Consider the following 17,619-nt stretch of genomic DNA (forward strand, 5'->3'; position numbering starts at 1 on the left):
CGCCCACTGTGGGCCATGAAGTTTCTTGCTCTGCTCTTACAACAGCCCAATCTGCCTTCCTCCCATCCTGCCATGCCCAGGGATGAGCCAGGTAAGAACAGTGCCCCACACTCTCTCTCTAAATCCTGCAGTCTCAGAGTCACCCCCAATCAAGCCCATCTGGATGAGTTCATCTGCTGTGTCTCTTTGAACTTAGGTTGGGGCTCCCTATTGGTACTGTGACCTTTAGACTGGATTTAGGTCTCTCAAGCTCCCGATGGACACCTCTGTCTTTGGGACTGGTCTGGGATATCAACTTCCCAATGGTCACTACTGCCTTGCCCAATCCTTTCCGATAGGTCTGTGAACACCTGGCTCTTCCTAGACTTGGTTCTTACAGTCTGTGCACCCAGCCCAGCTGGATGAATCCTACAAGCATCAGAATACCACTGTGAGTTAATAATGCTGACAGATGTGTAGAGAATACAAGGTCAAGCTATGAGGATTAGGCCAAGAGATAAGATCTTTCATAATGTCACCAAAACCTTTCAACAGATTCCCTTAAATCCAGAGGTGCCTGACCTGTTCTCTTGGCTTTCCTCCAAAGTAGGGTGTCCGGTTTCAAAACTGTGTTCCCAACCTTCGTCATATGCCTTATAGGACTATTCCTCATTGTCACCTTTACTAAAATTTGCCATCAGTGGCCATGTCCAGCCGTCCCAGTCAGTTTAGCATCTCGACAACCCAGGTGGCAAGTGTTATTCATCCCAAATAATATTGTTAATGATGTTGGAGCACTACAGTGTGGATTGTATTGTAGTTTTTTTTTTTATTGAAATGTAACTGACATTAACATTATATTAGTTTCAGGTGTGCAACATAATGATTCGATATTTGTATGTATTGTGAAATGATCATGTCTAGTTAACATCTGTCACATATATATATTACAACATATATAATTACAAACTTTTTTCTTGTGATTAGGACTCTTAAGATCTACTCTCTTGGGACTTCCCTGGTGGTCCAGTGGTTAAGAATGTCTTATAATGCATGGGACGCCGGTTCGATCCCTGGTTGGGGAACTAAATCCCACATGCCGAGAGGCAACTAAACCCTTGCACCACAACTAGAGAGCCCGCACTTCACAATGAAGAGCCCACGCACTGCAACTAAGACCCGACACAGCCAAAAATAAATAAATAGATAAATATTAAAAAAAAAAAGATCTACTCTTAACAGACTGGTGGTTGCCAAGGGCGAGGGGGTTGGGGGAGGGATGGAATGGGAGGTTGGGGTTAGCAGATGTAAGCTTTTATACAGAGACTGGATAAACAACAAGGTCCTACTGTATAGCACAGGGAACTCTATTCAATATCCTGTGATAAATCATAATGGGAAAGAATATATAAAAAAAGAATGTATATATATGTATAACTGAGTCACCTTGCTGTACAGCAGTAGTTAATGCAACATTGTAAATTATCTATATTTCAATAAAAAATAAAAATAAAAATAAAAACATTTACTCTCTTAGTAACTTTCAGATATGCAATACAGCATTATTAACTACAGTTGTGACGCTGTACATTACGTCCCCATGACTTATTTTATGAATGGATGTTTGTACCTTTTTACCCCTTTCACCTCTTTCCTTGTAAAAGTTTAAAGTTTGTATTTTCCTCCTGCCTCAACATACCCGCAAACAGGCTGTGAGCACCCCTCCCAGGTGACCAGGCTTTCAAGTGATAAGGCTGGCCCTGCTACAAGGGGCTTCCTCTTTGCTCTCCCCTGAACATGCCCTAGTAACATTCAAAAGCACCAATGACATGCCTCATGCCTCTTCCTGTGTATTCTACCCCCACCCCTAAGAAAAGCACTTGCCTGTGGGCTAGTCTTCACTCTCTGCTCCCCACCTGCTTGGTTGAGCCCGCTCCCTGGCTTGCAGCATGTGTGGACCTTCGTGGCATGCCGTAACTCCGTCTTTCTAGGACCTGTGAGTATAATAAACTTTGTTTCTTCCTGCTACTCTCCTGTGTCTCCTCTTATGGCTGCACCTGACTGACCATCACCTAAAAGAACATAAAACAGTGTTCATAACATTATTTATAATAACCAAAAAGTTATTATAAACCCAAATGTCCATCAACTGATGAATGGATAAACAAAAAGGGTATATCCACATGATGGAATATTATTCATCCAAGAAAAGGGGCAAAGTACTGATTTATGCTACAACACGGATGAACTATGAAAACATTATGCTAAGTGAAAGGATCCAGAAACAAAAGGCCACGTTATATCATTCCATCTATATGAAAGGTCCAAAACAGGAAAATCCAACAGACAGAATGTAGATTACTGGTTGCCAAGGGCTGGGGGGAGGAACGAATAGGGAGAAGAGTCATTGCTATTGGGGTTTCCTTTTGGAGTGATGAAATGTTCTGGACTTAGATGATCGGGATGAACGAACAGTACTGTGAATATACTAAACACCACCTGAAAAAGGTTAATGTTATGGTATGTGACTACCTCAAGACAGTGATGAAATGTTCCGGACTTAGATGATTGTGATGAGTGAACAGTATTGTGAATATACTAAAAACCACCTGAAAAAGGTTAATGTTATGGTATGTGACTACCTCAAGAAAGCTATTGTTGTTTCAAAAGACTTTCTTGTTTAGAGTAGCTTTATGTTCACAACAGAGTTCCCACGTACCCCTTGCCCCCTCACACACTCACACACACACACACAGCCTTCTCCATGATTGACATCCCACACCAGAGAGGTACATTTGTTACAGCTGAGGAACCTACATTGACACATCATAATCAAAGTCCCTAGTTTATGTTGAGGTTGACTCCCGGGATTACACATTCTATGGGTTCTGACAAAGGTATCATGACAGGTATCCAGTCTTATAAAATGTCATACGGCACATGTGCCCTGCTGTAAAAATCCACTATGCTCCACCTATTCATCCCTCTCTCCTCCCCCAACCCTCTGGCAACCACTGATATTTTTTCTATCCCCATAGTTTTTCCCTTTTCCAGAATGTCATAAGTTGGACTCATACAGTATGTAGCCTTTTCAAATTGGCTCTTTTCACTTATTAATACTTATTTAATATATTCTTTAGTAGTATGTTTCTTCATGTCTTTTCATGGCTTGGCAACTCATTTCTTGTCAAAGCTTCAAAGCTCTTTTTAAAATAAGGTGTAGTTGATTCACAATATTAGTTTCAGGTGTACAACACAGTGATTCAAAATTTTTATAGACTATACTCCATTTAAAGTTACTATAAAATATTGGCATATCCCTTGTGATGTACAACATATCCTTGTAACTCATTTATTTTACACATGGTAGTTTGTACCTCTTAATCACCTACCCCTGTCTTGTCCCTCCCTGTCAAAGCTATTATTTTTTAAAAATGAGAAAAGCCTTTGAGTTTGGGTGATCTTAAGTGCAGCCCATGGACTACAACTCCCAGAAGGCCGCACAGGCCGCTGTCTCCCAGCGGTCTGAGTGCTCCCATTGGTCGGAGGCACACCACGGTACCTTCTGGGAGTTGTAGTCTTCGCCTCACAGATGCTTCCCTGTCCGAGGAGGCCGGGGCCCGGCCTATGGACCACAACTCCCAGAAGGCAGTGCAGCCCAGCCGCGTCTCCTAGGTAACTGAGGATGGGCTCCACCGTAGTCTCTTCCTGCTACGGTTGTTCTCCAGTTGCCTTAAGCTTTTTGCTTAAGGTTAGGAGTTTTTAATTATTACCGGAAAGAAGGTAAATCCGATCCAAGCCTCTCCACCATGACCATGACCTTTTCTCTTGGGCTTCAGTACTTTTTAATAATGTGGTTTCTTTGTGTTTATCTTGCTCTGAGGTTCACTGAGCGGTTTGAATCTGTACGGTGAAGCGTTTCATCACTACTCTGCGCACTGCTGCACCACGTTGGTCCAAGTTTTCATGTCTTGCCGAACGACCACAGTAGCTTCCGCGCTTCCCTTCTTTGGTAAAGGTTGCCTCCATCAGGTCATTATACACACAGCAGCCACTAGGACCTCTTTAAAAACAAAAGCATTTTCTGTCCTTCCTGGTTGAAGTTGCTCAGTGGTTCCCATACAGAAACCCAGCCTTCGTGCGTGTCTGGGCAGCTCACCAAGGCCTTGTGGGAGGTCATCCTTCCTGCTGTGGGTTCTGACCAGACCCAGAAGCAGGGCCTGGAGCCAACTTCTGCCAAACAGAAAACAAAATCAAGCTTAGGTAAGGAGAGACTACATTCAGAAAGACGATTCCAGTAAGGAGAGGGGGACTGTTGCAGTAGGGAGAACACTCTTGACAGTAGGATCTGCAAGCCTCTCCAAGGTTGCGCAGAAAGGAACTTTCTTTCACAGGGAGGAGTGAACAAGTCTAGAAAGAACCGGGTGTGGGGAGTGGAAGATAGGACTGCAGCAGCAGATGTCTTGCTGTCAGCTGATTCTAGAGAGGGGCCACTTTCCTGCATTCGAATACTTATTTAACCTTAGGAGTAAGTCAGAGTTCAAGGGTCTTTGGGGAGGGAAGAAGCCGAACTAAAGTTTGGTGAAGTCAACTCAAGAGACTTTTGTTCTGATTGATCAGCACGGACAGTCTAGCTAATCACTTATGAGAGTGAATGGAAATTCGGAGAGTCTGGCTCTGGCCTTGTCCTATGTGACAGAGGGGTCAAGAGTCCTGTCTGTCCTTCGCAGTAAGCCGCTTCCTGGAACACAAAAGGTTGGAGGGATTCAACTGTCTCTGTTTTCCAGGAGCCTGGAGGTAAGGTTCAACACTGTCACCCCTCACCTCCAGGTTTCACCCCTCCTTTATCCCAGGACCCTTTGAAGCGGATCTTGGGGTTGCCTCTCTAGGCCACATGAAGCCTGGGCTACCACCTTTTCCTATGGTGTCATCATTGCATGGGGCCGGGTTAGAGTCCCTCACACCTTGCTTGGGTCCTGCCCAAAGTGGACCCATAATGACCCAATCCAAGCTGGCATCCTTCCACGTCAGGTCCCACTGGATGTCTGCTCCCAGCATGACAACAATCTCCAGAGCACTGGGTCTAGCGGATCGGGGTTGAGGCCAGGAGGTCTATATTTTTAATAAGCCCCCAAGTGACTTTTAGGATCAGGAGTTTGGGGAGCAAGGCCAAACTTAGTGACTTCCTGCTGGAAAATCTGATCGGGTTCCCTGTGGTTTGGGCCCCCAGTTCTCCACCTGGGGACCCTCCATCCTGAGGGCATACATACTTGTCTAGACTCTTCAGCACTTCCTCCCACCACGAGGACCCACCTTGAGCCCAGTGCTGCCCGTAAGTGCTGCTCACTCCATCTGCAGAGGGATTTTGTCTCTGTGACGACACAAGGGCGGGTGTTGCCTGTGCAGACAGAACAGTACCTGCAGGGAAGGCTGGGATGAGCCCTGACCCTCGTGACTCGAAGACTCTGTGTTGCTGGGGAGCTCCCAGCACCCCCCACATTCCTGGCCACTTCTCTCCTCTGCCCGCAAGGTGAGTCTGATTTGTGGCGTCTCTGATATCCACCCCCACCCCCCATTTTATGGTCAAGCCTTCTGACTAGTCCTCCCACATACAGGGGTTCTTGACCATCTGTCTATGATTGCAAAGCCCTTCTCCCTGTGGGCACCACCCCACAGTCACCCCCAGTCTCTTCTCCATGGTCAGGAGACCCAGGATGATGAGAACTCATGGCCACCCCATCTGATGAGGTCTGGCTGCTGGGAAGCACAAGCAACAACCTGCTGGTGTGTTCCAAGCACTCACAGAACCACCGGTGCTGTGCTGGACACTAGGGACACAGCACGACCAGGACCAACGAGGTGCCCTCCCCCATGGAGATCACAGCCTAGTTTGTGGTTTCGGGAGATGGTGTGGACAATAAGGAAGGAAAAAAATAGACCAGGTGATGTTCCGTAGTGACGTGTTCGATGAAGCAAGTAAAGACAGGGCAGTGAGGTGGAAAGTGAGAATTCGTTGACTGGACGGTCCGGCATCACCCACAGCTGCAGTGACACAGCCTCTGGTTCAGGCTTCCTGAGGAGTGGAATCAAGGCAGGGCTTCGGAGTAGCTGAGAGACAGGCAGAGACTACATCACATCAGGCACATGTTTCTCCATCCTGCCTCCACAGAGCCCTGGGCTGGTGAATCACATTTCAGTTACCTTGTGAGGTAAGAAGGCAGTGATTGGCTTTCTGATGCCTTCACCTCTCCATCCTAGCATCCATCCTCCCCCCCCTGAATTCAGTGGGGCTTACAGTGACCAGGATCTGATCCTGTCTCATGTATGCATAAAAATTGATGGAGTAGCTGCTCCCCTAAGAGAAATAAATGTGCTCACTGGCCAGGAAGTAAGCAATTTTCTGAGCATAACTATTTCAAAAAGAAAAACACCACACTGGATTACAGATTCCACCAGAAGCACGTATATTAGAACAGATGGACCAAAATTTTAACTTAGTCAGTTAAGTACATTTAAAGAGATACGGCATAATACTAACAATAGGAAATGAGAATAAGAACACATAAAAGAGAACCAAGTAGAAATATTAGAAATGTAAAACAGTGGTTGAAATGAACACACAATAGAGGAAATGAGCAGCAAAATGGACAGCTGAGAAACAAACTAGCAAGCTGAGGAAATGTCCAGACAAAAGGAAGACAGGAGAAGGAACTAGAGAACATAAAAGAGCAGGTAACAGATATGAACAACAGACACAGACACGCTGACATCTAAATAATGAGTCCTAAAAAGAGAAACTTTTTAAATGGCAAAAATGAAATATTAAAAAACGAGATAAATTTCCCAGAATGTAAAACAGAATAAAGACATCAGATTAAAAGGCCCATAGAAGTGTCTTATGAAGTTAAACGTTTACTTACCATACAACTCAGCTATTCCACTCCTAGGTTTTTACCCAAGATAAATGAAAACCTGCATACAGAAAAAAGCCCTGAAGAAGAATGTCCATAGCAGCTATATTTACACTAGCCCAGAACTGGAAACAAGTCAATGTCCATCTACAGGTGAACAGGATGACTACTACCTGTGGCACATCCGCATAATGGAAAGCTACTCAGCAAAGAAAGTAGACTGCTGATAAATGCTACAACGTGGATGAGCCTCCAAAACATGCTGAGCAAAAGAATCTAGATACAAACGTAGCATATGAATACAATACTGTATGAATTCTATCTTTATAAAACTCTAAAAGACAATTCTAATATGTACTGTCAAAGCAGACATGTGGTTGCCCAGGTCTTGGGGTAGGGTGGAGATTAACTGTGAAAAGACATGAGGGAACTTTTTGGAGAAGGGCAAATATTCTCTATTTTTATTGTAGTGGTGGTTGCAAGGGTGTTGACATTTTTCAAAATTCATCGAACTGTGGCCTTAAAGGGAGAGTCATCAGCATACCAGTGGTGTTTACAGGGCTTCAAGAATGGATGAGATCAAGGCACTGTGAGCAGATGGGAAGTGGGCAGTCTGACAGTAAGAGGTAAAGGAGGTGGGGAAGGAACAGCAAAGGGGGCCTGAAATGAAGGCCAGAGAGGCAGGAGGCAAGTCCCAAAAGCCAAGTGAACGAGTTTCAAGGAGGAAATGATCTATTATCTAAGAATCTAAGATGCTGCTGATAACGTCAAGGAAGAAAACAGAACTGACCACTGGATTTAGCAGTGTGGAGGTCATCTGGCAGCAAGGTAGGTTTTGGAGTGGGTCCAAGAAAGAATGGAAAGGGGTCTTCCCTGGTGGTCCAGTGGTTAAGAATCCGCCTTCCAATGCAGGGGACGCAGGTTCAATCTCTGGTCGGGGAACTAAGATTCCACATGTTGCCAGGCAACTAAGCCTGCGTGCCACAACTAGAGAGAAGCCCATGCACCGCAACGAAAGATCCCGTGTGCCCCAACTAAGACCCGACGCAACCAAAAATAATATTTTTTTTTAAAAAAGAAAGAATGGAAGGGAAGTGAAGACAGCAAGAAGAGACAACTTTTGAGATATTTTGCTTTCTGAAACAAAGCAGAGAATGATTCAGGAGCCAGAGGGTTTTTTGTTTTGTTTTTTTTTAAGTATGTTTACATGTCCATGGGGATAATCCAGTATATATAGAAAACCTGAGGATACAAGAGATAAGGGAAACTTGCTGGAGCGATGTCTTGGAGTAGTGGACATGGGACAGGCTCTGGTGCCAACCCAGTCAGTTCATATACAGGCACCAGTGGGAAGGCACGGAAATTACGGAAAGTGGGTAGGGAAGGTGGACAGATGTCATGTAAGGCCTCTGCTGGCTTCTGTCACTCAGGGAAACAGGAAGCAAAGTCGTCTGCTGGGAGCAAGCGTAAGGGAAGATTCAGTGAAGGGATTGTTGGAATCTTGGTACTAAACAGCCAACTAGCTTAGGAAAAGACACTTGAAACCGATGGTGGAGAGGTTCCAGTCACTGGTAATGGAATGGTCCTAGGGATGACAATGGGAGTGACTGTCTGTTGCAGGGTGGGTGACAAAACCGTGAGCAGACAGGTCAAAGAACTGTGAGGTCAGGACACAGGAAGATCATCTACCTGGACAATAAAATCAGGAAGTATTATGATGGGGGTGGTTTTAGATGCAATACAGCAAGAGCTGAAATCTTTACGGATGGGAAGGGTGAACCATTCATAAGGTGATTGCAACAGAGGGAAGCAAGAGTGATATGACAGTTTGGTGTCCCAAGAGTCAGAACTCAGTTTTAGAGAGAAGGGAGGGAAAACAAACTAGAAGCAACAAATGAAGAGTGGGAGAGAAAGCAGCCACTCCCTGCAAGGATCATAAGAAAAGGTACTGTGCAGAGGGGAGACCCAAGTTTCAGTCACAGCAGAAGGTGGCTGAATGAAGAGTTCCACCTGGGCCCAGCAGGTTTCAGAGTTGGGGAAGAGTGGAGCGTGGGGATCAAAAGGGCAATGAACTGAGCTAGATGTGGGTTAGAATAAGGGAGGTAAGAGGGGACCTGAGAGCCCTTGGCATACACAAGGTTGTGTAATAGGTGGTAGGGAGGTAGGGAATCCTTCTAGGAGGAAGCAGAAGTCTGGGACCCTTTTAGAAGGACACTTTAGAAGTCCAGGAGGCCCTTTTAGAAATATTTTTTAAAAGATACTAAGCTTGGTGGTACAGTTACAGAACTTGCCAGGATGCTTGTGGAGTATTTGTGTATGACTTACAAAATCCTTTGTAGTCCCTAACTCAGAAAATCTGGGTTCAAAGTGTATTACTTTGGGTATTAGGATACAATACCCATATATTGGCAGTACACCTCTTGATGCATTAGGCTGCTGTGTCATACAGAGGTTAATAGTGCTGCCTCTGTTCTCTCCAAGGATCTCTGCACAAATCACACAAGAAATCCAATTAATTTACCCCGGCAACCTTTACTGTGTAACCCCTATACATTAAGGTAGGGTCAGTGTTACATACCTATGGAAGCGCCAGCTACGGGAGTCTGACAGTGAGCACAGAGTCCCACCATACCAGCAGGCCACTTTTTCTCAACCACTGGAGAGTCATGGACCCCTCGAGAACTAGATGAACCTTCTGTACCCTGGATTGCTAACCAATGCCCTTGAAACCCATCCAGGAAGGACTGCTGGCCCCTAATTATAGCCGTACCTTAGGGAAATACAGGAAATATTTGTGAACCGAAGAAACGCCACCCAAGTCCTCCTATTCATCTTGCCCCCTTTCCACTCTGAGCACTCAGAGAAACTTCCTCATTTTATGACTGATTAGCTCCTTTCCCTTCTGAATCTTCCCTACTATCAAGTAATCTCTTCATCTGGAGAAGATAAAGAAAATATAAACATTGAATTCTAGGGAGACCTTGAGAAATGGTGCTCTCATGTGCAGATGTGTCTCTTGCCCTCTGCCTCATGAAGGGCATTCTAAACCCATCAAGGGGCATTTCCTCTGACTTGCCCAAACCTCCAGTGAGTCCTCCAGCCCCTGCTCTGCTGTAATCTTCAGAGTCATAGGTGGTGAAATTCTAGGGAACCCAGGGCCCAGAAAATGCACTGATTCTGAATGTCCAATCCAGACTTCATATTCCAAAGGGAGCTTTGCTCTCATGGTACCCGAAATCCCACAGGGCAGAAAGCCAGGTAACTTTATTTCTCATTGTTTAGGAATTTGATTTTTATTATCAAATATCTACTATAAGAACACTGGACAAAATTTAAAAAAAAACATTAGGGGAAAAAAATCACTGCAGGGGCAGTGCAACACAGTGGTTAAAACAATCTCTGGAGCCAAACAATCTTTCTATTACTAACTAGCTGTGTGTCCTTAGGTAGGTTTCTCATGATTTCTGCCTCAGTTTCTCCCTTTGTAAAACTGGGCTAATAATAGTACCTATCTCATAGAGTTAACGGGACTGAACAAGTTAATATTTGAAGAGTATTTAAAACAAAGTCTAGCACATGATAAGTGCTGTATGTGTTTGTAAAACTTTAAAAAAAACCTTAACTGGGTTAATTTATCCATGAGTCTTTCCAGTCGTTATGCATATACACTTTTTAGATGTTATAGTAGATATGTATATACAATTTTGTGTCCTTTTTATTCCTTTTTTGTTATGTATATTGACTCAGTATCCATAATTTATAACTTACAGTGACTGCCTAAAACACATTACAAACTAATTGTCCAACAATGCAGTAATGAGTAAACCATGGTCACTGACACACTGGGTTATTAAGTATCACCTTTTGTTCCAACATCAGTCTCATACTTATGGGCAATACCATTCCATCATTAGTAATCTCATTCACTAACCTTTTCTAAGGTTAATCTCGATCAACAGTAAATATCCCATTCAACACTTTTTTTTCCCTTAAATTCAGGTTTAGTATTCCATATTCTATTCCTTAAAGGGCACCCAGACCCTCCCCTTATAATAGCACAATCTGTGTTTCCGTAATGACGCACAAAATGTTACTGTAAAGCTTCCATCCAATATTCCAGCTTGATGCGAAACAGCGTATTTCTAGTTGAAACACTTTTCCTAGGATAAAGATTTTCCCTTAACAATGCACTCTGATCCACAAATAGTTGAGATCTCTTACGAAAAGATGTCTCATTCCCTACGTTCATGTTGCTCAAGTAGGATTCCTGGTGTCCTCTTCACTGTAATTATTTGATGTTAAATAAAGGCTACACAACTGTGGAAGGCTTTTGCCTATTCTTTTCATTCACAGGTTTCTTCTACGAAGATAATTTCTACTGATTAGTAAGGGGAGAAGTCTTACTGAACTCGTATTAAAAATTTCCCCTCTTGATTATACTTATAGGGTTTTTTGCAACGTGTTATCAAATGTACAATAAAAGAAAAATCTCTCATCAATTCAATTCACAGAGTTTCTCTTCACTATGATTTCTCTGGTGTTGAAGTAGGGCTGAGTGACCACTAAAGGCTTTTCCACAGTCAGTGCATATAAAGCGTTTCTCTCCACTATGCATTCTCTGATGAATAATAAGAGAAGAATTCTTACAGAAAGCTTTCTCACAATGATTACATTTGTAGGGTTTTTCTCCAGTATGGTTTCTCAGATGTACAATAAGGGAAGAACTCTCATTAAATGCTTTCCCACATTCATTACATCTATATGGTTTCTCTCCAGTATGAGTTCTCCTGTGTGCAATAAGATGAGAGCTACAGTTAAAGGATCTTTCACATTGATTACATTTGTAGGGTTTCTCACCAGTGTGGATTCTCCGATGGGCAACAAGGTGGCAACTCTGGCTGAAGGATTTTCCACATTTATTGCACTCGTAGGGCTTCTCTCCAGTATGAGTCCTTTGATGTCTAACAAGGTGAGCCATCTGGCTGCATGACTTTCCACATTTATTACATTCATAGGGCTTAATTCCAGAGTGAATTATTTCATGTTTAGTGAGGGCTGAACGTTCTCTGAATGCTTTGCCACATTCCTGACAGTTATAGGGTTTCTCTCCTGTGTGGGTTCTCTGATGGGCAATAAGGTGGGAGCTCCAGCTGAAGGATTTTCCACATTCAGTACATTTATATGGTTTTGCTCCAGAGTGAGTTCTTTCATGTTTACTAAGGGCTGAGTAATCCCTAAAAGCTTTTTCACATTCATCACATTTAAAGGGCTTCTCTCCAGTATGCATTCTCATGTGGGCAATAAGATGGGAGCTCCAGCTGAAAGATTTCCCACATTCAGTACATTCAAAAGGTTTCTCTCCAGTATGAGTTCTCTGATGTCCAATAAGATGGGAGTTCCAGTTGAAAGACTTCCCACATTCATTACATACATAAGGTTTCTCTCCCGTATGAATTCTCTTGTGTACAATAAGATGAGAATTCCAGCTGAAGGCTTTTCCACATTTATTACATTCATAGGGTTTGATTCCAGTGTGAGTCCGTTCATGTTTAGTAAGGGCTGAACGATTCCTAAAAACTTTTCCACATTTATCACATTCATAGGGTTTCTCTCCAGTATGAGTTTTCTTATGTTGGATAAGGTAAGAGCTCCAGATGAAAGACGTCCCACATTCATTATATTCGTAGGGCTTCTCTGCAGTGTAAGTGCTTGTATGCTGTGTAAGGAATGAGTCATACCCAAAGACTTTCTCCCATTCATTGTATTTGTATGCTTTCTCTACAGGACCAATTTTTTGATGTTCCATAAAGGATGAAAAGTAAAAGATATTCTCATATTCTTTGTAATCATACTGGTTTCCTCCAATATGAAGTCCTGGATGTTCACTAAATGATGGGCTCTGGTTAAAGATTTGATGGCATTCCTTATATTCATATAGTTTTTCTCCTGTATGCATTCCCATATGATCACCAAAATGTAGTATATGATTGAAAGATTTAACAGCATCAGTACATTTGAAAAGATTATCTCCAGTCTGCACCCTTGCAGGGTGAACAGGTTGCATGGAGTGGTAGAAGGCTTTGTCATACTCATTATTTTCACAGGTAATCTTATCTGCATACACTATGGCTGAGTTACATCTCCAACTTTCAGCATTTGTATGAGGCTTATAGAAATGTTCTATTTGAGAAACTTTCTGAGATGGAACAATGCTTAGGCTCTGGCTACACCCTGCCCCAAGTTCACAGAACTCAGAGCCTCTTTGAGACAGTACTTGCTTTTGCATGAAGACCATTTGCCTCATAGCTGTACTCTGGTTCATGTGATACATTTCTAATTGGTCTTTACATCCCAAAACTTCTAACCTGGAGAACCAAGGATCATCCCATATGTATCTCTCCAACTTCATGCTATGGGACTGTTCCTCCTCAAGAATGCTCTGTGTTGGGATCAACGCTTTGCTTTCAAGATTTCTCATCCATTCTGAAATAAACAGAAAATATCCATGAGAGCATAGGGAAAGAACTTCTAAGAGTAGAGTGGAAAAGGTAAGATTTACTGTCCATATTATTGAAAAGGTAAGCATGAACTTGTTTCCAAATAGACTTGTAACCCAGAAGAAGATCGTAATAGGAAAGAGAAGAATAGTAAAAAGTGAACAAAAGTAGTTAACCAGAATGCAAAGTGTGCACTGAATATGAATAAAACCCATTTAGGAGTATCTTCCCATGAAAAGGAGGACCAGTTATTACGTGTGTGCAGGAAAGAGTTAACTCTACACACTTGAGTTGGTCACACTTTGCACATTCCCAAGAAGGCCTGTTTCATGACTGGCCCTCAGCCAACTCCTAAGGACTGAGATCCTGGAATGTTCTAACTCATAGGAGTGTTCTGCAATGCTTGAACCCTTGAAGTATACTGCACCAACTTCTCTAGATAGTTTGTACAAACAATGTCATTTATGGTGAACACTTGCTTTCCTTCTGGGGTTCTGGAGCTTCCATGATTACTCAGTCAGTCATGTGTGTCTAAATGACCAACCCCCAATAAACACCCTGGACTCGCAGGCTTGGGCAAGCTTCCCTAGTAGATGACACTTCACACAACTCATTGCTGAAGGAATTAAGTGAGTTCTTTGCAACTCCACTGGGAAAGAACTACTGAAAGCTTGCATTTGGTTTCCTCCAGACCTAGCTCCATGCACCTTTACCCTCTGCTGATGTTGCTTTGTGTCCTTGCACTGTAATAAACCATTACCCTGAATATAATGCCTTTTGAGTCCAGGGGGTCCTTCTAGTGAATCACTGAACCTGGGGGTTGTCTGGAGGATCCAGATGCATTTAATACTATTAAGGTGAAAAAATAATAACAGGTTTAACAAAAGACAGATGAACAACCAGCCCCTCAGCAACTAATGTTTCAATTATTAAAGTGTGCTAATTCATTTCTATGTTATAATGTCCTTACTGTTCCCCTACTTTGACACCTGCCAAAAAAAGAAGGGGATGGGGTTAAGAGAAAGTATCACCAACAAAGGTTTCAAGCTATCACATTATTTTCTATCTCACAGAGTTCAGTCAATAACACAAAATCATCCGCCCGAATGGCAAAAATCACATGGTTTCAGGATACTCCTAAAGTTCTTCTAACATGTGTAGAATAATGACAGAAGAGATAGACTGGAAAGACAGCACACTGCAATGAAGCAAATACAGGAGTTATAGTCTAATAATCTGTATTTTAGTACTGGCTCTGCCACTATCCTTACGTGACTTTTCTGAAGATTAAATGAGATTGTGAATCCAGCAAAATGTCTGGCAAATTCAATATGTGGAAGCTACCTATCATCACTGCTGAGGTATCAGTCCTCCAACAACAGGGGTCTGTATTAGTTTCCTATTGCTGCTGTAACAAATTACCACACGTGTAGTGGCTTAAAATAACAAACTCACTGTCTCACAGTCCGAAAGTCAGAAGTTCTAAATGGCTTTCACTGGGCTAAAATCAAGACAGCTTTCCTTCAGAAGCTCTAGGGGAAAATCCACATCCTTGCCTTTTCCAGCTTTAAAAGCTGCCTGCATTCTTTGGCTCGTAGCTCCCCCCTCCGTCTTCAAAGTGTATCATTCCAACCTTTGCTTCTGTCAGTCACATTTCTGTGTCTCTGACACTCCTGCCTCACTCTTAGAACGACCTCATGATAACAAGGGCCCATCCAGACAATCCAAGATAATCTATCTCAAGATCCCTAGTTTAATTCACATCTGAAAAAGTCTCTTTTGCCATATAAGGCACCATATTCACAAGTTTCAGATGTGGACATTTTGCGGGGGCAGGTATCATTATTCAGCATACCACAGGGTCTAATGCTGCAGGTACCCAACAGGGCCTAGACCCTTGTCCTCTTTCTCCAGGTTCTTCTTCTTTCTTCACTATATACCATTTCCCCCCTTTTACTACCCAAGTCCATTACAACAGAGAGAGATCCTACTCTGCTCAAGTAATGGCACTTACTATCAATTTTAAGCTTAGCTCCTAGTAGTTAGGGAATGATCTTCAAACAACTTTTGAATTTTTCCAGTAGAAACTTTTAAAAATGATAGCTGACCAAGTCACTGATTAGATAAGCAATGTCCGTCCAGCTTCATACTCAGTACTTATGGCCTGAGTGTCTCTTCCACCTGTAAATTATAATCTATGTGATGAGGTGACAATCTAAACAGTTATGAATACACACATTACATCACTGAGAGTTTGTGGGGTTGTAGATGCTAAGTGGATGGCAGGTCAGAAAAGGAGACCACAACAGAAGCAATCAAGGAAGGTTTCACACAAGAGAAATAACATGAGCTCAGTCTTTGGGCATGGCTCAAATACAGACAGACTGCTGGTATGGCATGAGCAAAGGCATGTGTGATGTGACTGAAATATAAGGAGGGCCTTAAGGATGCCAGCTGAGTAAACTGCAGGAACTAGTCAGGAAATGAGCAAAATAATAGAAAAAATTGGAAGGTCTTGAAATCTGGTCAGAGTTATTTAAAAGGCAACTCAAGTCACTGTAGGTTTACTGGCAGAGACCTCATAATGGAAGATTTCAGGGATATAAATCTAGAAACAACATCTGAGGGGGCTAATAACAAATAATAATTCACTCACCAACTTGAGCTGGAATTTTATGAGGGTGCCTACCTGAGGGTGATGTTGGTGGAAGCTGAATGACACAGCTGACATTTCAGAGGAAGAAAATCTCAGAAGTCAGACAAGAGATTACTTCTTAGAGAGGAAAGAGCAGGCAGTCAGAATGACTTCCCCATTTCCAGCTTAGCGGACTCACAGAAGGTTGGCATCAGGGATATAGATCAGGAAGACGGGGAAACAATCTAGAAGGGAGAGCCGAGATTCCTGGTTCTATCAAGATCAAGGAGACAGTTGAGATGACTTCCAAGAAGGCAGAAGTGTAAGGATGGAGGTGGTGGAACCACAGGGCTCAGGACAGTTACTTAGAATGGTCAGCACTGACCATTAAAGCTACTGGAATTCATGACTCCTTGGTGGAAGGTTTCAGATCCAGATAGGGGGCAACTGGTAAGACTCCACAAAAGTTCACTTTGTTAGATAGGAAGATGTCCAACCTCAGGACTCAAGAGGGGGCCATGGTACATCGTTAAATTAAAAACAACAAGATACAGAACGATGTGTATTGTATTCTACTTTTGGAAAGGTGAAAAGTAACTACATATGCCTATATGCTTATAGTTGCATAAAGAAACTCAGGAAACAAACAATCGAAATTATTGCAAGTAATTAACCTCGGTAAGATGTCAGTGAAATTTCACCACTCCATAAAAGCAACCATAAAACTGGCAAAACCTGACAGAATAAGTTTCTTCAGAATTATCTAAATTAACCAAAGCCTTGCAGCAACCCAGGGAGAGTTTATTCAAGGAAAACTGAGTTTCAATAATAACGGTGAGTTTTGTGGCATTTTAACTTACCCTAATCCCATCTGACTCCTCAACTCAGCAGTAGCCTTGGAAAATAACAGCTCACAGTTCTGGTGATAGAAGGAACAGAACAAAGCTAGAGCTTTTTCAAAGCCTCATTCCCAAAGAACAGTCATTATCTGACCTGTTTGGTGGTTCCCAGGAAGACCCCCACTTGAAAGGCTTGTGGGAACTTGCATAGCGCTAAAAACTTCTAGGAAGTAGGTATGTGTCAAACATTTAATGGCAATGTTTTAAAGCGTTACTGTCTGAGGTGATGGAAAGCAGATGGGGTACACAATACACAAACCAGAAAATGAAAGTAAAACCCGAGGAGTGAGATGTCCATAGATTTGAAAAGTCCTAACATATTCCTGGGAATCTAGAAGGCCCATGCATACACACTGTAATTAAACTTTCAAAAGCCAAAGCCAAAGAGAGAATCCTGAAAGCAACAAGAGAGAAGCAAGTCATCACATACATGGGATCCTCAACAAGACAAACAGCTTATTTCTCATCAGAAACCACGGAGGCCAGAGAGAAAAAGAAATATGTCAACCATGAATTCTATACCTGGCAAAACTATCATTCAAAAATGGAGAAATCAAGACATTCTCCGATAAACAAAAGCTAAGAGTTTGCTGCTAGTAAACCTGCCCTACAAGAAATGCTAAAAGGAGTTCTTTAGGTTGAAATGAAAAGACACTAACTCGAAATACTGACCACCAGTAAAGGTAACTACATAGGTA

At 42.7% G+C, this 17,619-nt stretch overlaps 1 protein-coding gene across 12 annotated transcripts in view; it reads right to left on the bottom strand.

Moving 5' to 3' along the window:
* LOC309795714 (zinc finger protein 606-like) overlaps positions 1-17,619 on the bottom strand; it is a 31,984-nt gene that overhangs the window by 1,690 nt on the left and 12,675 nt on the right. The window contains exons 7-9 of one of the 12 annotated variants that reach the window (XR_014292343.1): positions 13,256-13,373; positions 3,753-4,212; positions 1,977-2,051 (exon numbers count right to left, since the gene is read on the bottom strand). Coding sequence is in view for 5 of the 12 variants with exons in the window: in XM_082608341.1 (XP_082464467.1) it covers positions 11,386-13,373 (1,988 nt within the window). In the remaining 7 variants the exon portion in view is untranslated. Of the gene's footprint in view, positions 1-496; positions 4,213-5,292; positions 6,952-10,587; positions 13,374-16,076; positions 16,629-16,882; positions 16,942-17,619 lie in introns of those variants that run through there. The other 11 variants (XR_014292344.1, XR_014292346.1, XR_014292347.1 and 8 more) reach the window with 11 other exon arrangements.

Source organism: Mesoplodon mirus, assembly GCF_964341445.2.
Source record: "Mesoplodon mirus genome assembly, chromosome: 19".
Classification (NCBI taxonomy): Eukaryota; Metazoa; Chordata; class Mammalia; order Artiodactyla; family Ziphiidae; genus Mesoplodon; species Mesoplodon mirus.